Genomic DNA, 24,302 nt, shown 5'->3' on the forward strand with positions numbered 1-24,302 from the left:
ATTTTATTTATTGATTTGACAGAGAGAGAGCACAAGCAGGGGGAGCTACAGGCAGAGGGAGAGGGAGAAGCAAGCTCCCCACCTAGCAGGGAGCCTGAACTGGGCTGGATCTCAGCACCCCAGAACCAAGGGTAGAGACTTAACCTACTGAGACACCCAGACGCCCCTCTAATTCCTTGTATATAGGAATGCGTTTCTTTCCTGTGTGTTCACATTTACACTGGTAGATCTGAGAGCTGGAATCACTATACTTCATTGATTATGTCCTCCATCTAAAATGCTAAAATGCTATACCTCAATTTCTGTCAAATATTCCAATTCATCACTGTATTATTTACTCTTTTACCACTGGTAAAAAGCATTTATTCTAGTCTAAAACCTAAATTCTACTATATTAGGTTGGTACAAGACTATCAATCAATCACACTACTTCAAAAATATAACTTCTTAAAAAATAACTGCTATCTATCTATCATCTATCTATCTCTATTAGTTTTCTATTGTTGGGCACAAATTACCACAAATTTAGTGGCTTATAACAATACCTATTTATTATTACACGGTTTCTCTGCATCAAGAGTCTGGGCAAAGCTTAGCAGGACTCTCTGCTCAGGATCTCCTAAAACTGAAATCAAGGTGTCAGCGGGGCTGCAGCCTCACCTGATGCTCCCAGTCTTTTTCCAAGGTCATTCAGGTTTTTCCAGAATTTAGTTCCGTATAGCTGCAGAATTCAGTGACTATCATCTTCCTTGAGGCCAACAGAAACTCACCTTTCTGACTTTTCTGTTTCTGCCCTCTAAATTCTCATTTAACAGTTGATCTGATTCAAGTAGGCTAATTTCCCATTTAACTCAAAGAGAACCAATTATGTACTTTAACTACAGCTGTAAAAATCTTTTACCTTAGAATGTAAGCTCATCATGGGAGTGACATCTTATCATAGTCACAATCCTACCCACACTCAAGAGGAGGGAATTATCTCAGCCGTATACACCAGGAGGTGGGAATCTTGGGGGCCATATTAAATTTCTGCCTACCACAACAGCTATACAATTATGCAATTTTCATTATCCATTTTTTATACCAAATTGAGATTCTGATCTTTTATCTTCTGGAAAATTTAAATACAGGTACTTAAGATTGAGTTTTGTCATCATTCAGTACTGAGGATATTTAAAGAGTGTGTCACAGATATTGATGACAAATCAAAGAACTAAAAAAATGCTTTGAGAAATGGCATTTTTATTAGAATAAATTACTTCTTAAAAAGAGTATTTTAGAGGAGGAGATATTTACTTGGATGTAAATGTTCTGGTATGTTTCCTTTAAACAACATCAGCAACATTACTTTTGAATTATTTTATTTTCAGTTATTGGAAAAAACTATTTCTTTTAGCAATTGAATAATTCTTTAGAAATTAGGTCATTAAAAAAAGAACAAAAAATGTGATGAGATGTGTCTACATATATTAAACTATACATATTTTTAAGGATTTTGTGTGTGCTTAGATGAAGATTTATTATTACAAAGCACAAAAGTGCTTTGATATGAAATAAAACGTGTCAAAATTTAACCTTAAAGCAGTATGGAAAAAACTATCAGTTAATTAAAAACCATAGCAATTTAGGTAAATGAATCTTTCTTAAAAAAGATTTTATTTACTTGAGAGATAGGAAGAGAGAGAGAGCATGGGGTCAGGAAGGAAGGGGGAGAGGCAAAGGAAGAAGGAGAAGCAGATACCCCACTGAGCAGGGAACCCCAAAAGAGGGCTTGGTCCCAGAACCCCGAGACCATATCCTGAGTTGAAGGCAGACACTTAATCAACTGAACCACATAGCTGCCCTAGTAAATGAACCTTTTAAACAATTTCTTTACATGATATAATGGATATGGTAATTCACAGAACTACAAAGCTGAAAGGTACATCAGTAGATTAAGCTTTTATCCTTTTCTCAAACACTACTACACCATGTCTACGTAACAGCTTTTTATCATAATCAAAAAGATTGTCAAGGATAGATCTTATACATTGTAGAATTTATAGCCCTCTTGATATTCTAGTTTACTATTTAATTATACTTTACTCTTTTTGTAATTTTCGTTAAATCTGGTTTACAATTTTTACTTCACAAGTAACAACTAAGTAAAGATACGAGGTCCAAAATTCCAAGAAAATATGCTCAGAGAGGAGTACACAAAATGATAGACCATGATAAGATTAAAGGGTATAACTCTAGTTTTGACAAGAGCAATTTTTCTTCCCATTTCTCTGCTTTAATAGCATTAGTGGGTCTTAGTGGATTTTCATACCAATTTGAGGAAAACTAATAAAATCGTACTTGTCAATCTCCTATTCAAGGACTTCTACCAGTTGGTGCAGCTCATTGCTCCTCTGTAATATTCTTCAGCTATAATTACACCACATTGCCCTCATTAGTTCTTACCAGTCTTTTGCCAATGCGATTCACTCAACTGATCTATACCCATTACTGTACATCTTTCAATAAGCAGGTATTTAATAAATATTACTCTAAACTCAGTGATGACACTTTCTAGAACTCCTTTATTATAACAATAATTGTCTAGTGAAAGAGAGAAATGTTATACAAATAGTCATGCATATGAATTTACAATCACTGTGATTAGTACTGTGAGGGAAAGTCCTGGTTATTATGGGGGAGAAATTCAGGGGTTAGGGGAAAAGTGGAGGCCTCAACGAAGTTTCTCAAACTGACAAGACACATGAGAAGAGTTAATCCTACTAAATCCTAGTCATTATTTATTCTAAATCATCCTCCCAGGTCCTGTATGAACTGATACACTAGTTTGTGTATTGAAATGCTCGCTTCATGATTTGTTATGTGATTTCATATTCCACTCTGCATGGGTAAGAATTTTGTTATGTGTCTTTTACAATTCTACTAGAACTCAACCAGTAATTGATACGTAGGACTTATTCTTTGATAATTATGACATCATGCCAAAATGTGTCACAGAAATGCCACTGACAAATAATTTTAGAAGTAAAATATAATAAAGCCAAAGCCGAGAGTTATGTCAAGTAATATTATTTATTCAATAGTTATTCCACTGATTTTTCCTGAAAAGAAAAGCCTCAGTTATATTTGAGGATTCATCCACTTTATATGCTCATGGTAGGTATCCCCTGATCAGCTCCAGGGGGTAAATCCTTAGTATCTAACATCATGATAATAATTATATTTCCCTTGTCCATTGCAGGTTAAGTAATCAGCTTGTGATCCAATTTTGGCCAATGAGACTTAAGGCAAAGTCATCTGCGGAAAGGTTTTTTGGCCTAATAAAAAGAAATATAGGAATGCCTGACTGGCTCAGTCTGTAGGGAATGGGAATCTTGATGTGGAGGTAGTGAGTTCAAGCCCAATATTGGATATAGAGATTACTGTAAAAAATCATAAGAAAAGAGAGAGATATACATGATCAAATATCCATTTTCTTTAGTTGGACACTGTTGAGTGAACATGTAATAAGTCATCTTACAAGTAGGAGGAGTTATAACCAAAGATCTAGCCAAAATTCTGAGGATGGCAGTGGGAAAGATCCAAAGAGCCAGGCTCCTTGAAAAACACCACCAAATTTAATTCTAGAAGTGCCTTTCATATGAGGTTCTTATTATGTAAGATAATGACTTTTTCCTCATTTTCCTCGTTTGTTTTTTTTTTAAAGATTTTATTTATTTATTTGACAGACCGAGATCACAAGTAGGCAGAGAGGCAGGCAGAGAGAGAGGAGGAAGCAGGCTCCCGGCTGAGCAGAGAGTCCGACGCGGGGCTCGATCCCAGGACCCTAAGATCACAACCTGAGCTGAAGGCAGAGGCTTTAACCCACTGAGCCACCCAGGCGCCCCATTTTACTCATTTTTAAAGTCACTTTCAGTTGAATCTTCTGTTACTTTGTGCTAATAGTAGCCTAACATACAATTGCTTCTTGAATCACACTTGCTTCACTTTTTGTTTTATTCAAAATCTTTACTAATTTTATAATGGGCTAAAGCATAAACTAATATGGTATTTTCTAAACATTTTACTTCTACTTGATCAGGAACATTTTGCCAGAAACTTCAGATAAGCATAAAATGACACAGATTTTTTATTTCCCTGCTATTTGAAAACAAAGCATCCTTGGTGAATTTGGATTTCTATGGGAGAAATCGCCATGTGGCTAATAACTCTAATCATAAGTAGGAAGTCTGGCTACTTTAACAGATCACAGCTAAATAACAAACATGAAGGTCTAAGTCATCACACAGTTTAGATATGAATTCAACAGCAGGATAATGACAGTTGCCAAGGATTTATACTTGCTGTCGCTTCATACCAGTGTTGGCTGTCAAAATGTCTCTTTTTCTTATACAGAAGCCATAGATTTTTTATGGATAGTGATTACTTACAATATACAATGAAGTATATCAAATCTAACAACCACTCTTTAGCCCCTCATTATTTGGTAGTCTCTTTGTTAAATGTAGTCAACCATTTTCATCTAAATTATTTATTTATACTGTATATTTGACAAGTATATCTTTCTCACTTTATATTCTTGCAGCATTTAAACCTTCATGAAGTTATGTTTTTTTAATATTGTCATTTGTAAAATTTATCTTTATCCTATTCCCATTTTAATGGTAATTAAACTCCCTAATTGGAATAAATACAAATAAAAAATGTAAACATAAGGGAGAATGACCCTAAGCACATTCAGTAATAAATCACCAGCTTAAAATACTGAAATGCAACTGATAAAAGAAATAACCCCACATATGTTTGGTGACTGTAACCCGCTATAAAATCTCTGGAGTATACAAAGCACAAAAATTTCATCATAACCTTTTTCCAAATTGATGAAATGAATAACCTAAAGATATAAATAACTTTTTACAATTACTAGATAAAATGTGATTTAAACATCATAGAAAATAATATAAGTTATAATAATAAAAGTGAACAATTCCCCCCAAATTTTATTTCCAACAGCAGAAGAAATTATATTTCTAGCTTGGCCTAGAAATTTAGGTAAGAGTATCCCAATTGCAGAGCAATTCCAGTTATTTTATAACACATATATGTCAGATTTTTACTAGCAACTTGATGATTCCATTTTAAAACTGATTTCAGTATTATCTAATGTACTAAAAATAATTTCTCCCACAGGGAACTAAAAGAGTTGGCAACACACTCAAATGCAAGCAGGATTAAAAAATACTTAACTTTCTATTATAAAAATCATGAAATTACATCCTTAGATGATCATCAGCTAAAAGTCATTAAAATATTTTATGTGTGAGATAGAGAGTGATACTAATCTTTTACAACATTCTCTTAATTTTAAAATGCAATTGTAGTTTAGAAATATTCTACTCAGATTCAGAAATACTTTCTATAAATATGACAGAACTGTCTGTAGATACCTGTTATCAATAAATAAATAATTAATTCTGCCATCCATGTCTCCAAGGCTGGTGCCCTGCTCCAGGTCACTTGGGAATATCTCAGACTATAGCTAGGTAGGAAAAGTTTCTTATTGTGCTGCTTTCCTGGAAGTAGCCATAGGAATTAGGCTACTAATTCCAATCATCTGACATCCTAGTAGTGAATCATAGAATGGGAGGATCAAACCTTCTTTGGCACAATATGTTGAACTCATTTACACTGTTGGTGATTAGTTTTCTTGCTGGGGAAAGGATCCTGGCACAGCAGTTTTCACTCTATTACAAAAAAATACAATAGAGTGACAAAGGAAAAACGTTGCAAGAACACAAGAGAGAGGAGAAGAGTGGATAATGTGAATTCAGTATAAAATAAATTAATAGCATCAGGTAATAACATGAGAATAAAGTGACCGGTCACTGTATGGCTTGCAATGAATAGATTTAATAAATGTGGGCATATTTTGTAAAATGTATTGTATGTTTAATGAAAAGAAACATAATCTCTTGTGATATAAGTAAAGGAACAACAAATTGACTATATTTTAATAATTATTTCTCATAAAAAGATCACAAAGATGTTGGAAGAAAGGTGGCAAGGAAAACAAGAATGAGACAAGAAAAGTTTTAACCTCAATCAGGGCGAAAATGTCTTAACTCACAGAAAAAATTGCCTCTCTCTCTGATAATCATATTAATGCCAAAGGATCTTAGATTACTCTGAGCCTTTATGATCTTGACCTCTTTCAGGTTGAAACTCATCATTTTCTTTTTCATGAAAGTAAAAGATCTCTGGGCATTGTCTTTGACTTTCCATTAGATTACGAAGAAAACGTTTATTTTATTTTCTAGGTACATCATAATCAAAGTTGACGGTAGCAGGTAATAGTGGCAAAAAAGAAGTCAGGATTCAAACAAAGAAATATGAGTAGTACATTGAAATAAACTATTTAAAAAAAAAAACAGGTAGTAGGAAAGTATCACATGAAAAGAAAGACTGACATTTAAAAAAAGGACAAATAAAGCCAGACTTAAAAAGAATCAGAATCAAAGAAAATGAGAAAAAGCAGAAAGAAACTGTATAAATGAAATTACAGTTAACTCTAACAAAAACATAAAGAATCTAAAAATACACAAAAGATAGTTGGAATAAAAAGTAAATGTAGGAGCACCTGGGTGGCTCAGTTGTTGAGTGCCTACCTTCAGCTTGGGATTCATGATCCCAGGGTCTTGGGGTGGAGCCCCACATTGGGCTCCCTACTCTGCGGGAAGCCTGCTGCTTCCTCTTCTACTCCCCCTGCTTGTGTTCCCTTTCTCACTGTTTCTTTCTCAGTCAAATAAATAAAATCTTAAAAAAAAAAGAAATGTAGTACTATTTTAAAGAGGAAAATTGGTAAAAATAAACTCTAAAGGGAACAGAAATGTGTAAATACACATTATGTTAGCAATGGCATTTGTAGAAAGAAATAACTAAAAGTCTGATTTAGAAATTGTTTTCCATTGTCTTATTGGAAAGACTACTCTCATGAATAACTTACTTACATCTCTACAGTATAACTATATTAGGTAGTAATGTTCTAAAAAATTATCTATGCATATAGCTAGTACACCATGTAAAGAACCTTAGGCAGTGCTAATATGGACTCAGAGGTCAGGGGAATAAAGCAAAACAAAAATTATCTAAAAGTCTAGATTTCACTTTCACCTAAATTTACCAACACACAAAAAGCCAGTTTTAAGATATAAATGTAACATGGCATTTTCATAAGAGATTAACATAATTCTTAATATATTAATATTTTCTTCAGTGCTTTTATAGTATATGTTTTCTATTTAACATTAAGACTATGACACCACATTTGGCCAGCCAATAGTTTACCAACACCTGATGGGGCACCCAGGTGGCATCACAGTATCCGTTCAGGTCATGATCTTAGGGTTGTGAGATTGAGCCCTGCCTCAGCTCTGTGCTAGGTATGGAGCCTGCTTGGGATTCTTTCCTTCACCCTCTGGCCCTCCCCATCCCTCACTCCTTCCCAGTGTGATCTCTCACTCTCTCAAATAAATAAATAAATCTTCAAACATGCATACACTTGGCAGATACTTTTTCATTCTTTTGCTTTCTAATGGAGAAAAAAAACCCAGGAAAAATATCTGTCTCCTCTGCTTTGTATTTCTGAGACGTGTGGTAGAATACATAGTTAAAAGTTCTAGCTATGGAGTTAGATCCACATGAGTTCAAACCATATATTCTCTATCTATAAGCTCTGTGATCTTGGTCAAGCTAATCAACCTATCTAGGTCTTTGTTTCTTCACTTGGCAAAATGGAAATATTCAAATACTACCTGCCTTATATTCCTCCCAAGGTTCTTTAGAGAACTAAATAAGTACAATGCAGGTTAAGTGTTTAGCATGGTGACTGACACAGAGCAAATATTATCTGCCCCATTATCGTTTTTATCATTATGCCACTGTCCAAGTCAAACTCCATGGATAATTTCTGTTTCTTGCGTCATCTATCTATTTTCTTCCCATAGAATAAAAGAAATTGGAGGGCTCCAATCCAGGCAACAACCTTCATAGCCCATCATATCTCCAAGTTATTATTGACATCCTCTCTACAAAATATTGAGCATTTACATAGACAAATTTCTGTAAGTACTTTATCTCCTTCAGGATTCAGTTTAAGCTGCTGAAATAATATTCTTACCTTGGTAAGTCTTTTGAAATACATTTGGAAATTGGGTGAATGATATCTCCATTGAAGGTGTCTTCAGCATTGCTCTGCTGTGATACCTTCATGGCTTCAGTCAGAGGTGATAAAGAAGACTGAGAAAGTGATGCTCTGTGATCATCTGCTTCTCTTTTTGCCATTTCCAGCTAAAAATGAGGTAGAATAATATTTAATTTAAAAGATAAAACCTTTCCGGGTGCCCGGGTGGCTCAGTGGGTTAAAGCCTCTGCCTTCAGCTCAGGTCGATCCCAGGGTCCTGGGATCGAGCCCTGCATCGGGATCTCTGATGAGTTATAAATTGAGGCTGGACATTAATCACAATTTATCTTTCATCATGTTCTAACCTACACAGCAGTTGCTAAATGTGAGATCTCATGATAAAAACAAAACAAAACACCAGAGATAAAAGCCTAAAGGAAAACAAAAGTATGAATCTAAGCCTTTGAATGGTATAATCCTGGGACACCTGGCTCGCTCAGTTGGTACAGCATGCCATTCTTGATCTCCAGGTTGTGAGTTTGAGCTTCATGTTGAGTGTAGAGATTTACTTTTTTTTGTTTTTTAAGATTTTATTTATTTATTTATTTATTTGAGAAAGAGAGAGAGAGAGAGAACAACAGAGGGGAAGGGGACAAGCAAATGCCAGGCTCGATCCTCCAATCCTGAGATCATGACCTGAGCTGAAACCAAGAGTCTGATGCTTAACTGACTGAGCCACCCAGGCACCCTGGGAATGCAATTTTAAATAGGTTTATCAGCATAGACCTCACTGAGGTGATAAAACCTTGGCAAAGACTTGAAAGAGGGTCTTTATAGTCTGCAGTCGAATCTAATCCCAAAACTCCTGATATTCCTTGAACTAAATTGTTTTCAAATTCCTAGTTCTCTAGTTTGCAAGTTGCTAAACTTATTGTTAATTAAGCATATGGAAGAATGAAAGAACTATAATATAACAAACTCACAAGTGTTATGGAGAAATACATACCTATAATACATAAGATCATGTCTTTGTCTTCCACTTTCTAGCTATGTGACCTTGAATATTATAGCCTTTCCGAGGTTTAATCCTCCAATTTACAAAACTGGTTATCCACATGGATATGAGGATTCAATAAATAAAATGGTGAACATGAAAGCATTTGGCACAGTGCTTGGCACATGGTAGATGTTCAAGAAATTTTAGGTGAATCTGAATCTACATCAAAATAAGAAAAGGTATCTCTTTCTCCATAGTTTAATCAGAAAAGGTGCTATTCTCTGTTCAGCATTCCTCTGGTATTCCAGTTGAAGACCAAAGGGCTGTTGGCCTTTACACTCTCCCTCTCCCTTTAAGCTTCTCTCAGCAGGAGGGACAAGGGTCTCCTCTCAGGCTTCCATGACAACGACTGCTTGTTCAATTTGTTCATAGGTTGAGTCTTCTTCTTTTTTTTTTTTCCAAAGATTTTATTTATTTATTTGACATACAGAGATCACAAGTAGGCAGAGACGCAGGCAGAGAGAGAGAGGAGGAAGCAGGCTTCCTGCTCAGCAGAAAGTCTGATGTGGGGCTTGACCCCAGGACCCTGGGATCCTGACCCGAGTTGAAGGCAGAGGCTTAACCCACTGAGCCACCCAGGCACCCCAGGTTGAGTCTTCTTAATTGAGGAATGCTTATGGGTGAAAAACTCTAGTTGTGTATAGCAAGGCAAATTATATGATTTTAAAGTAAATCACCTTGCAGAATGAAATCGTTTGACTGCCCTGGTATGTTTATTACATAGTCCAATTATTAAAAACTAAGAAAATTTGCCCCAAACTATTAAAAAATAACTCTTGAAATAGAGAAATAGTCTTACTTTTCACTTATGCATGATTACAGTCCTAATCTTCACTAAAAAAGGCAATCATTTTAGTGATGGTGTAGTTTTATTTTCCATGTAAAATAGTTTCAAGATGCTTTCTGGTAGAATGAATTATATATGTGTGAAATCATTACCATTATTAAATGCAATATTTCTTCTATAATGTTACTATATCAACAGTGCTATCCTCACTAAAAGTAGAGCATATAACAGGTTAAGTAGAATATGCAGAATATAGTATGACAACATTAATATACATTATTAATTAAATGAAACTAATTGTTAGGGGCACCTGGGTGGCTCAGTGGGTTAAAGCCTCAGCCTTCAGCTCAGGTCATGATCCCAGGTCCTGGGATCGATCCCCACAGTGGGATCTCTGCTCAGCGGGGAGCCTGCTTCCTCCTTTCTCTCTCTGCCTGTCTCTCTGCCTACTTGTGATCTCTGTCTTGCTGTCAAATGAATAAATAAAATCTTAAAAAAAAAACAAACAAACTGTAAACTATTGGGCACCTGGGTGGCTCAGTGGGTTAAAGCCTCTGCCTTTGGCTCAGGTCATGATCCCAGAGTCCTGGGATCGAGCCCCACATCGGGCTCTCTGCTCAGCAGAGAGCCTGTTTCCCTTCCTCTCCTTCTGCCTGTCTCTCTGCCTACTTGTGATCTCTGTCTCTATCAAATGAATAAGTAAAATCTTTAAAAAAAAAACAACTAATTGTTAATTAGAAATTAAATAAATAAAAATGTGTTAATTTAAATTTGACTGACACTACTATGGTGTTTTTTCAACTACAGGTAAAGACACTGCCTTATATTTTATTAACACATGCATAGTTTATTTACTGATACACTGAAAAACCACTATTTTTTTTTTTTTTTTTTACTTTCCATCTCTTAATCATTTTACATGAATATCAGCTCTCACTCATGCCCACCCTTGGACCTGTTCTTCTACCTGTTTTGTTTTGTTTTGTCTTGTTTTGTTTTGTTTTGTTTTTAAAGGCATTCAAACACACAGTGGTTACAGGCCTGGATTCTGGAGCCAGAGTGTTTGGGTAACAGCCCTACTGCCCACTTAGTAACTGTGTCACTTTGGACACATCACATAACACCTTTCTGCATCAGTTTCTTTATTTGTAAGAAAGGGTTAAGAATAGTAGCCACTCCATAAAGTTCCCACATCGTAGGTAACATGTGTCAGCTACAGAAGAGGAAAGGTTTGATGGTCTTCAAGTTAGGGTAATAGCCATCAATAACAAAACAGAACATGGGGCTTTCCCAAGGGGCAAGTAAATGTGGATAGTTGTAAGCAAGAAAGCTTAGAAAAGACTTTCAAGAATAAAAGATAAACATTCTGTAGAAGAAACGCAATGGGAATTTGAGGAGAGGAGCACCTGGATGGCTCAGTTAGTTGTGCCTGCTTTCAGCTCAGGTCATGATCCTGAGGTCCTGGGACTGAGTCCTGCATCTTAGTGAGGAGTTGGCTTCTCCTCCTGCTCCTCACATTGCTTGTGAGCACGCACACACTCTCTCTCAAATAAATAAATAAAATCTTTAAAAAAGAGAGAGAAACAACTGTAGTGTAAAACAAAACTATGAGAAAAAAGATGTTTGCATGCACATGCATAAGTGTCAATTCACCACCAACTCAAAAATGTACCCAAATCTCTAGATCTAACTTCTAGTTTGTGAGAAATGGGGAAGGTAGAAAAACATGTTAAATGACATGACACTGAAAATAAAGATGGAGAAATGTTACAAGTGGAAAGAGACTAAGAATTTTATCAACCAAACACAATTTATAAACCTTGTTTAGATCCTGATTTGAGTAAACTAACTTTAATAAGACAAATTTTTTGAGAAAATTATTGACATGGAACACAAACTGGATATTACAGATACTAAGGAAATTATTTTATTGGATATGAATAAATGGTGGTGGTGTTATATTATTTGTTAAAAATTTAGTGGGCACATCTGTCTTCATTAAGCTATTTGTTACTGGTTACAACACTCAGTTTTGGATATTAGGGGTAATGGTATTATGACAAATGGGGGCACCTGTACGATTCCATTGGTTAGACATCTGACTCTTGATTACGGCTGGGGTTGTGATCTCAGGGTTGTGGGATTGAGCCCATGTCAGGCTCTGCTTGTGCTCTCTCACCCTCCCTCTAAACAAACAAATAAATAAATAAATAAATTTTAAAAATCTTAAAAAAAATGACAAAATAAGAATTTCGTGCTTGTACTTTAAAAAATATTATCTATTAGAAATACAAACCAAAGTATTTTTCTTAAAGATTTTATTTACTTATTTGAGAGAGAGAGAGAGAAAGAGAGAGCATACTAGAAGGGGGAGGGGCAGAGGGAGAGGAGAAGACAACTCCCCGCTGAGTAGAAAGCCTGATGTAGGGCTTGATCCCAGGACTCTGGGATCATGACCTGAGCTGAAGGCAGATGATTAACCAAATGAGCCACCCAGATGCTCAACATTGCTTAGGAGTGTCATCATCCCATTTAGTTTCTTATTTTGTATAGCAGAATTGAATATTCAAACTCACATTATATGGTCCCTTCTAGTGGGCTGGACATGCATATATGAAATATATCTATATATCTATATCTATATATATGACAAGAAAACAACATAAGACAAGAAAACAAGAAGTATGGAATTACCATCCTCTTAAAAGGCTTCATATCTACTAATTCCACTACTGGATATTTACCCAAAAAACCCCACTAAGTTTTGAAAAAAAAATGAAGCCCTATGTTCATTACAGCATTATTTGCAATAGCCAAGGTATGAAAATAACCCAAGTGTCCATCTATAGATGAATGGATAAAAATCTATCCATTGATTAATGGATTAAAAATATGGAATGGATATTACTTTATTTATATAAATTTATATAAAGGAACATTATTTAACCATAAAAATGAATGAAGCCTTGCCATTTGCAACAACATGGATAGACCTAGAGGATAAAAAGCTAAGTGAAATAAGTCAGCCAGAGAAAAAAGAACATATAATTTCACTCATATATGGATTTTAAGAAACAAAATCTTAGGAGATTTTGGGATTTTAGGGAGGCCTGGCTGGCTCCGTTGGTGGGGCATGTGACTCTTGATCTTGGAGTCATAAGCTCAAGCCTCATGTTGAATATAGAGACTACTTTAAAAAAAAAAAAAAAGAAACAAAACAAATGAACAAAGAAAAAAGAGACAAACAAAAATTCGGACTCTTAAATACAGAAAACAAACTGGGGGTTGCCGGAGGGAGGTAGGTGGAAGTGTGGGTGAAAGAAATAGAGGGGATTAAGAGTAGACTTAACCTGAAGAGTACTGAGAAATACCTACAACTGTTAAATCATTATAATGTAAATCTGAAGCTAATCTAATGTATATTAATTATACTTGAATTTAAAAAACATTACTACTTATATTAGTACTCAAAAATGAATATAGACTCAAAAATGAATATGCTTCAATAGAAGCATAAATGTAATGAAATACGTACAAGATCTGTATGAGACATACCTAAAAAGCCCTGAAATAGATTCACATAAGAATAGAACCACCTTTATCTTTGACAAAAGAGCAAAGTCAATACAATGGCATGAACTTTTTAACCAGTAATACTAGAGAATGTACTTGAAAAAAAAAGAATCTAAACACACACCTCATATCCGTCACAAAAATTAGCTCAAAATGAATCAAGCTAAATTTAAAACACAAAACTATAAAATTCCTAGAATATGAAATAGTGTAAAACATAGATGATTTTGGATATGGCAATGACTTTTTAGCCATAGCACCAAAGGCACAATCCATGAAAGAAATAATAGAATAGACTACTTCATTAAAATTAAAAACTTCTGGGACACCTGGCTTGTTCTATGCTATCAGAATTATGGGTAGTGCAACAGTTCTTGCATATTCTTATCACTTTATTATCCTGTCACCCATTGTTATGACAAACAAATCTAGTTTACTTAAACATAAAGAAGGCATCTTTGTGGTCCTCCAAATGTGTTTTCCCTAAAACCACTTTGCTAATTCCTGATCTCATCATTATTCCATTCAAACTATCATATTTATTAAGTACCAACAATTCCCAGACTCTAAAATAGACAATGAATTCAATGTTGAACAAGATAACATTATTTCTCCATTAGCTAAATTTTCATTAATGAATATAAACACTAAACATCCTATTAAAAACATCTTATTAAAAACAATTATAAACATCCTATTAAAAACAATTTGAATGATGATAATTAGAGTTACTACAGAAATAACCATATTAAGATTAGAAGAAAAATCTAAAAAAAGAAAAGCCTCTTATAATCTCTTATCCTTGGAGCTAGTCAGTATTATAATTTTTGAATATTTGCTTTCAGGATTTCATCTTTGATTTTCCAGAGATACAACCGTTTCTCTTTTTTTTTTTTTTTTAAGATTTTTTAAGAGATTTTTTAAAAGATTTTTAAAGTTTTTTTTTTAAGATTATATCTTTATTTGAGAAAGAGAGAGAGCATGTGAGTGAGCACAATCATGGTAAGGGGCAGAGGGAGAGAATCTTCAAGCAGACTCCCTGCTAAGCATGAAGCCAAAGATAGGACTTGATCATGTGACCCATGAGATTATGACCTGAGTGGAAACCACGAGTTGGGCGCTTAACCAACTAAGCCAATAGGCGTCCTGAGATACAGTCTTTTCTTTTTTTCTTCTTCTTCTTTTTTTTTTTTTTTTTAAAGATTTCATTTATTTATTTGACAGAGAGAGAGAGAATAAACACACAAGCAGGGGAACCTGCAGGTAGAGGAAGAGAGAGAAGAGGCGGGGAGGGAAAAGAAGAGGAAGAAGGAGAAGCAGCCTCCTGGGGGAGCTGTGAACCCCATGCAGGGCTCAGTCCCTGAACCCTGGGATCATGACCTGAGTCAATGGCAGACGCTTAACCAACTAAGCCACCCAGGCGCCCCTATAGCCTTTTCCTTAAATAAAATTGTGACCATATTAAATATAGTTTATGTACAGTTGTATTTTCACTGAATGAGAATACTTTTATGTTATAAATACTTCTTGAGAACATAATTTTTTATTTTTTTAAATATCCTAGCTGGTTGCTCCAAATACTTCCTATTGCAAATAAAGCTGTGGTTCCCATGCAACTTTGAACATATAACAGAAAAGCTTCTAAACTGGAAGAAGTTTTAGGAGCTAAATTCCTAGATCAAAGTATATTTCCAAATTGGATTTTTTTTTAGAAATGTAACAATTTCTAAAGATACCAAAACATAGCACACAAACACCCATATAGTAGTACCCATTACTAGAATAAAATACTCTCTCTTAATCTGACCAAGTGTATTTTCTACCAGTAGTGAAAATTTAATTTTTAAATTTTTTATCAGATTAATACTCAAGGAGGAATATTAAGGGATAATCAGAGAGATTTTTATGGACTATAAATTATTTTAATTCTACTTAGAAACCATTCACTTAAAAGAAGAAATTCCTAAAATATAGAATATATATATGTTAAACTTCTAGATATTTTAAAGATAACTGAGTTCAAAATATCTCATTAGCCCAATTCCTCCTTTCCTATACACTTATCAGAGCATATCCAATTATCTTGAAAAAGGCAATTAAAATTATTATTAATAATCTTAATACTAGGACATGTTATAATTCATTTGATAATTACATTTCCCACAAAGATACTGTCAACATAAACTGTGAAACTGCAGATCCATCCTGTTTACAAGTATCAGAGACAATATGCTCACTATTCTGTTGTACTTAAATGTTGTATTGCAGTTTTTCTTAACAGGTAATACGTGACATGAAACATGTCTGATTTTATGCTTCATAACTTCCACTCTGATGTTTAACATTAAGAAATTATATTTATGTATCACACATGTCAGAAAATAATTTAAATAAACTAAGAAAAATAATAACAACGATGCCTTTCATTTCACATGCAAAATATAAATCTTTTATTCATAGATATCAAAGAACCATCTGTAATCAGAAATGCAAACCATTTATATTTTCTGATTTATGTAGCTAACATTAAATATCTAAGTGTTCTTATTTTATATTTTCAAAAATTTGTTATGAATCAAAATATTAAGTCATAAAAATGAGAAAAGTCAAGATACTACCTTTTAAGACAGACTCATGAGTTTTAAAAATTCATTTTTTTCTAGGCATACCTTGGTGGCTGAGTCAGTTAAACATCTACCTTTGGCTCAGGTCATGATCCCAGGGGCCTGGGAGGGAGCCCTCCCACATGGAGTCCTGCATCTGGCTCTCTGCTCCGTAGGGAGCCTGCTTCTCCCTCCCTCTCTGCCATTCCCCCTGCTTGTGCTCTCTGGCTCTCTCTCTCTCTGTCAAATAAATAAATAAAACCTTTTTAAAAAATTCATTATTTCTATTCTTTATTCTGATTTTTATAACAAGGAAGAAAAGGTAATTATTTTGATTTTAAAAACATACACTGGAAAAGGTACCATTTAAACCAGGTTGAAGTTTAGATTATTTATTGCTATTTTTCTTCAAAAATATGCATTAGAATAAACATTTTTCTAAGCTTCAAAATAAATACAATACATGGTTCTAGCATATTTATTTTTTTTGAAAAGGTGCCCTGAATCTTAGACAACATAAATACTAGGCAGTGTGGTGGTTGCCATAGTAACAAATAAATAGGAGCATAAAAATACGTTCCATTTTTCAAATGTATACACTTTTTTCATCAATATGCATATTTTATAGGTAAAAGATTATTCAACCCTTGCTTTGCCTTCCCTTTTAGAGAGAGAGAAACATCTAATTCTTTAGAAATAAAAGATTATCATGCAGCAATAGAGCAGCTCAAAAAAGTTTTAAAATGCTATATGGGAAGTCTTAAGGTTTTTATGTCAATTTTCCAAAATGAAGACAGGAAAAAAAAAAAAACTCCTTTCATTTTAGATTACTTTAATGGTCAGTTCTTTATGTAAGGATAAAATTACATAAAATTCTTTTCCTCCCAAGCATGAAATTCCTTTTTATTTTGCATAAGTTTATTATTGCCATGCATTAAATGTAGCAGTTGACCATGGAAAGCTGAAAGCTCTGTGGATCACAAAGAAGCCCAAGAAGTTTAATACTAATCCATGAGCTACTACTCGAATAAATGATCTGAAAATATTTATGTCAATGTGCTAAACTGGAGTTCAAAGGGTTCTTTGCTTTCTCCTCTCCCTTCATTAAAATACAATCTTCCTGTTTACAGATATCCTAGTAGTCACAAAAAGGATATTGATAAAGTGGTCTGAGTTTTATACTTACAGCTAAAGAGGACTTGCCATACATTTTATAGGGTTGGAGAGGGGCAATGTGATAAGCCACAATGTCAAGCTTGAAATATATTGAAAGCTACTGAGGTAAGCCAACCAAAACAGAACAGGAAGATTGCTCAGTTATTACTGGGAAACAAATCCTTCAAATCCAATTACATTAATTTTGACTTCCAATTTGTTTCAATAACAACTATCATGTAACATTCTCCTAGAGTGAGAATTCAAAATCTTACAAAATTGCCATCTAGGCAGAGTGCCAAATAAGAGGTGACAAAGCAGTGCCGTAGACCTTACCTTGCGCTAACTCCTTGATGGAGAAGCCACGTGCGGTAATGGCTGAGGAAGACTAGAGTAGCCTGTAAGCAGAACATCCTCATCAAGCATAGATATGATCTCACTTACTCTTATTGAAGATAAATCAAGTTTTTTCTTGGGAGAGATACTAAATTTATACTTTAAGAAGTCTGAAAAATGAATTAAGATATTAGTCAAATGTTTATGACTACTGGAATAGAATAAGTTATACAGATAATGTCACTGGTGCAAAAGAAAAAGAAATCATCTTTTCCTCTTTCCTCCCAGTCTTTTAAATTTTGTCCCTCTCTTTTTACTATCTTAAAATGGTGGGAAAATATCCCTGGAGATTGGAAAAGGGAAAACATCCCCATCTTTAAAACAAGAGGAACGCGATTTGGCAATTAGACAGCTTAATTTAACCTGGGAACATGCAATTAAACAATCAATTAGTAACATCTAGAAGGGCATAAAATCCTGGAAAACCACCAACATAATATCTCAAAGGCCACATATGCCAATGAACTTAGTATCTTTTTTTTTCTGACAGAATGGGATAGGTCATATTGTTAAGTAAGAAGTGGATAGTATAGTCTATTTCAGGGTTGTAAGCCTTTTTATTCTATTCTCCAGTTCAGGATAAACAAAAAACAGTTACGAAGAAAAGAACGTAAAAACTGTCTTCATTGCTAAACCAATGGCTATTGACACACTTCCTCTCTCCTAAGAATCTGTTTCAGAACACTTTATTGATGACTAGTCAAGAATATTGACCTCTTCTATGTTGAGCTCCACCATATCAGATCCCTGAGAGGCCTATTTTCTTTCCAATTTGTTGACCCTTCTTTTCCCTAGAGATCTTAAATGACTTGTTGCTTCAATAAGTGATGCTTCACTGGAACAAGATATAAATCCATTTTAGGTAGAAATTTTGAGAAGGAAAGAGGGAATGTTTTGTGAATAAAATTAAAAGGATTTTCTATGACTAGAGAAAGAGGTAAGTAATGGAATGGTATTTAAATAGAAGTGCTCATAAAAACACTCAAAACTTGAATAGTGTGAAGAATAGCTGTTATTTGGTTAGAAAAGGGAGATATGTAAAGAAGGCCAAGTGTGTGGAGTCAAGAAATGAACCCAGTTTTCAAGGAGAGAAGTCTCCGTGTCATATGACCAACCAACTAATTACACATGTGGGTCAGAAGTGTAACTAAGGTGGAAAGACATACCAGTTGAAAAAGGAAATAAAAAATCTGATCTCTTACAGAATCAAACAAGAGCCAGTTGCTATGTTGAACTAAGCTATCTATTGCACCAGGAGACTCATTGTTCCTCATTATGTAATTAACACCCCTGTTTTCTCAGCTTCTGTTACTATTCAAATTTATATACCTTAGAAAGAAAAAAATGTGGTCCCTGAATTATCTGTTTGACCTTAACTATTTTTCTAACCCTAAATACCATATAAACAATCAATCAGAGATTGATCCCAATTTAGAGAAGAAAGAGTGTCTCTTGGACATTATCTGTGCAGGGTAATCAAGAAGGAAATGGGGTAGGGTGCATGGTGGCTCAGCTGGTTGAGGGATTCTTGATTTTGGTCTGGGGCATGGTCTTAGGGTCTTGGGATTGAGCGCTAATTCAAGCTCAGTGGGGAGTGTGCTTGAGGATTTTCTTCCTCTCCCTCTGACCCTCCCCACTCTCTAAAATAAATAAATCTAAAAAAAAAAAAAAAAAAAAAAAGAAGGAGGAGGAGGAAATGGAGGCAAGTAACAACTCCAACATTCCTCTCTTCCACTCTTCCAACACAAAGTAGTCATGTCCCTCTCTTCCACTCTCACCTTACGACATTCCAGAATGTTTCTACCTTATGAAAAATTTTGCCAGATAAAACAGACTTCAGTTTATTATTAACAAAGACTTAAAAACAGAGGGGAATACTTCTATTTACCAAGCCAGGACTATAATCAATAATTTAATAGCTGAAGAAAAAATAAAGAAAATAATCATGTAGATTTAGAAAACATGAAGGCAGTGTCTGCAATGCAAAGATCTCTGGAACTAACCCAAGAAATTCTAGAGTTGCGATCTTAGTTTGGGCCAGACCTGGGGTTTATCCTAAACTTTCTTGGGCTTATTTTCCCTAAGAAAGGACAAGGAAGAATGATAGCACAGGGAAACTCAAAAGTTCTTCTGCCTGTATAGTTTTAGTCATTAGTAGAAGGGCTTTTACATATGGGAGCTAAGGCAGTGTGACAGAAAATGTGTAAGATGTGGACTCAGCTAACCTGAGTATGAATCTCACCTCTCTTCCTCCTCAGTCTTATTTCCTTATGTGTATGACAATAGCATCTGGCTTATCCACCTTATGAATTGTTATATAGATCAAATAAGTAAACGTGTAATGTGTGAAAGTGTTTGTTAATCATAAATATTAGGCCTTATTTTTTAAAGAGATTTTATTTTTTTATTTAACAGAGAGAGAGATCACAAGTAGGCAGAGAGGAAGGCAGAGAGAGATAGGGGGAAGCAGGTTCTCCACCGAGCAGAGAGCCCATTGCAGGGCTCGATCCCAGGACCCTGAGACTGAGACCTGAGCTAAAGGCAGAGGCCTAACCTGCTAAGCCACTCAGGGGCCCCTAGATCTCATTTTTGTATTTAGTTCTACAACTTGCACTGAGAAAGAGATTTTTAGAAAAGGTAGAATGTGTTTCAGAGACTGTTTGTTATCAGAGAAGATGCGGTATTTATAATTTATAATTTATAATTTAGTACTGTCTCTTTCCTCAGCTATTGATTTGCTAAGAGTGTCACAGTTGGACAGCCCAGGTTCCTATGAACTCAGGTGACATAGGAAAAATATGTAAGAGTTCTAAACTAATTAGAAGTGGAGACTTTGACCCAAAGTCGAATAGCTATGTTGGTTGGTCGTATGTTAGAAAGGGGAAAAAAGTAGAAAGGAAAAGGAGAATTGGCTGTGCTGTAGAAAGAATCAACTTGAAGTCTAGACTAACACTAGGGTATGGAATATGAGCAGAAAGGAGTTGAGGGCATTGGGAATCACCATTCTGATTCTATAAAGTGTGCTAGTTAGACCTGCCCTACAGATAAAGGAAGTTCCTGTTAAAAAAAAAAAAAAAAAGACAGGGAGGTCAGATATAAAGATTTGGAAAGCGTAGCCAGTAAAAATATTATGAAATTGGGCTACTAAATGTAAGGATCTCAACCTTTTTTTTTACTGATAATTAGCTTTTATCATTATGCTATCTGAATTTTCACTGAGTAAATATGTAATGAATTTCAGATGGCTCTCCCCAAGTTTCCAGAAACAAAAAGTTCATTTGTGAAGGCCTGACACTTTCACTGGATAGGTATAAAATGGGAAAATACATATATATGTGTATGTATGTGTTTATATAAGTGTATATATGCATATATATACATACACATATATGTGTATTATACATATATACACACAAATACACACATATATATACACATGTATTATATATACACATATACTATATAAATATATATAATCAAATATAAAATAAGAATGATTCCTAAGATACATAAACAAATTCATTTTTGATTTATAATCATATTATCAAATAGATTATGAGCTTCATAAATAAAGCTGGATTCAGAGAAGGCATGCCTCTCTGAAAGATGTATGCCATGCAGCAAACCACACCAAAAAGGTAAAAAAGACAGTACTAAAGCAAGACACAGTAACATTAGTGAAATGAAATTCAATGCCATTCATTAAGTATGTACTAATAACAACTAAAATCTATGATGAGTGGGATATCAAAATATAAATTAATTTGCTTTGGTAAAATTAATCCAAATATATTTCTAATCATTTCAAATGGTATAAGCTTGTCAATTCTCCTTGTACTAAATATTATTATCTAGTTTCTGGATCAATCTTTGCTCCAAAACTCCAAGGCTGGAAACCAAGTAAGAGCTCATGAGTCCTAACAACAACTAAAGCAAGACACTTTTGGTAAATAGCATTTACGAAGACACATGGTAAATAGCATTTACCATGAACTGGGGCCAAAAGAATTGTTATAGAGGATGTAGAAAAATCTTCTTTTACATCTTGTTATACTTTTTTATCTTACTTCTTTTGCCAGATTACCTGACTTTAACCTAGGACTAACATAAGATCTTTTTCTAAGTGTATCTTCCATTGTATTGATATATCTAAATATTGTATATATGCATATCAACAAATTCACTATCTCATTTTTTAAAGTTTTTTTTTTTTTAAGATTTTATTTATTTATTTGACAGAGATCACAGGTAGGCAGAGAGGCAGGCAGAGACAGAGGGGGAAGCAGGCTCCCTGCTGAGCAGAGAGCCCGATGCGGGGTTCGATCCCAGAACTCTGGGATCATGACCCGAGCCAAAGACAGAGGCTTTAACCCACTGAGCCACCCAGGTGCCCCTAAAGGTTTTATTTTTAAGTAATCTCTACATCTAACAAACTCACAAACTCACAATCCTGAGATCAAGAGTCACATGCTCTACCAACTGAACCAGCCAAGCATCCCCACCATCTCATTTTTAAATTAGATTTTTAAAATGCTGAATTTAAATGATATATGTTCATTGTACTATGGAATAATTTTTCCTTTTCTTGTACTGAAATAGGAAAAGTGATTTACATTACTCCAAATCAAACTAAAAACTAAAAATTAATATTCATAGAGACTAATACTACAGATCAGGATTTATACTACAAAGACAAAAATCATATAGTCTTTCAAATTAATATATCTGACTGTCTTTCTCTAATGCTCCTGCTTCACCTGCAGCACATCAGACAAGGTAATAATTTATGATAATCATATGAAAATATACAATTAATATTCATCACCTCTCATTCCTCATCACTTTAGATGATCAGTAATGCAGAGTGAAAATGCTGTCAGATTTCTAATTGCTTTGTAATGGGCTTGAAACAGGGAAATCATTAAAGGCAAACAATCTGTCATTTGTCTGTTACTTTATCTATCACACAAAAAAACTCATTAAAGAAATTGCTAATGAACTACAAAAGACTATACTCATGGTGCTTCTACAGTAGATTAACAAGTATTACTATGAATTGCTTCAAATATTTTAAAAATATGATATTTTCCAGAAATTCATCAGAAAAAACATCTATCTTCAGTATATTTTTTAAGCCATGTGGTTTCATTATTTTGGCATCTAATCCATCATTGCAGAAGTCCCTTTAGCATATAAGATTTGTTTTTCATCAGTCTCTAAATAATTCAACTGAAAGGTTGCAAGAAGAAGCTGAAATGCTAAATGTGTTTATTACTAGTAAACTGACACAAGTAAAAAAAATAGTACTATAGTAACCCTAATGCTAAGTAAAGCATATATTTCAAAATTTGATTTTTACCCTCATATCTCCATGGATTTTGAACTGTTGAAGTTGCAATGTTTCATTCATCTTAATGCTATCATTATGTGAAAATTACATTCAACTATTAAAATTGACCATAATATTATGAAACTCTGTATAACATAAACTAATTTTAAATTTTGAAGATATTAACTAGTATTAAAATGTTTCATAATATTATATCAAATAATTTTGGAGGGGAACAAATCATTTCTTTTAATGACATCAAATTTTATATCTTTATCTGTGCTACCTTTCTATATGAGATACCTAGTATTTAAAAAAAAAAAAACTGTAGAAACATTGGGGTTGCTCAGTCAGTTAAACATCTGACTTCAGCTCAGATTGTGATCCCAGAGTCTTGGGATCGGGTCCTGCATCAGGCTCCTTGCTCAGCAGGGAGCCTGCTTCTCCCTCTGCCCGCTGCTACCCCGGCTGTAGTCTGTCTCACTCTCTCTCTCTGACAAATAAATAAATGAAATCTTTAAAAACTAAATAAAATTAAAAATCTATAATAATAACACTAATCTAGTTTTACAAACAAAGAGGTACATGAACAAAAAACCTAGTAATGTTTTGTTGGGTATACAGTCCAGTTGCATTTTATTTTTGAAAAATATATGAGAGTGACCATGTTTTTCATTATGCTAATGATGAACAGAAGCATGAATTTCTTTCCTACAACAAAAACAAAAGAATCTTAGTAATAAAGTCAAGCTTTTAAAAAATAGGTCTATTCATATCTATTGGAATATACACAAATTTAAAAACCTAAATGCAATGGCATGTTCAGATGGGTGCCGTGGTTGAATATTGGAGTTAATTCCAAAATAACTTCAAAAGGTTCCATAACACTCTGGAAACATCTTCATTATACTCTCTAATTGGCTTAAATAGACTTCATATCAACTGTTTAACACATTTTAACCTACAAATTAACACCCCTTGATCATTCAGATTAACCTTCTTCTGTGAGTCAATTACATGACTAAAATAAACTTCAAAAAATTCAGTTTAAAAAAACTAAAATGGAGAAGGAAAAATGCTTTAAAGCAAGGATATAAATGTACATTATAACATGGTTGAAACAGACCATCACAAGGTTTAAAATTTCAAGGTAAATTTAAGCTCATAGAAAAACCAGAATGGTCATAAGAAGAAAGAGAAAGGGGTAAAGAAGTGAATGGTGG

General features: G+C 34.2%; 1 protein-coding gene across 1 annotated transcript in view; it reads right to left on the bottom strand.

Annotated features, from left to right (window-relative positions):
• Nucleotides 1-24,302, bottom strand: part of DCDC1 (doublecortin domain containing 1) — a 439,829-nt gene that overhangs the window by 408,525 nt on the left and 7,002 nt on the right. The window contains exons 3-4 of the mRNA XM_044259009.1: nucleotides 17,691-17,752; nucleotides 8,177-8,346 (exon numbers count right to left, since the gene is read on the bottom strand). Coding sequence (XP_044114944.1) covers nucleotides 8,177-8,340 — 164 coding nt within the window. The 5' untranslated portion in view covers nucleotides 8,341-8,346; nucleotides 17,691-17,752. The remainder of the gene's footprint in view (nucleotides 1-8,176; nucleotides 8,347-17,690; nucleotides 17,753-24,302) is intronic.

This window comes from Neovison vison, chromosome 7, assembly GCF_020171115.1.
Source record: "Neovison vison isolate M4711 chromosome 7, ASM_NN_V1, whole genome shotgun sequence".
Classification (NCBI taxonomy): Eukaryota; Metazoa; Chordata; class Mammalia; order Carnivora; family Mustelidae; genus Neogale; species Neogale vison.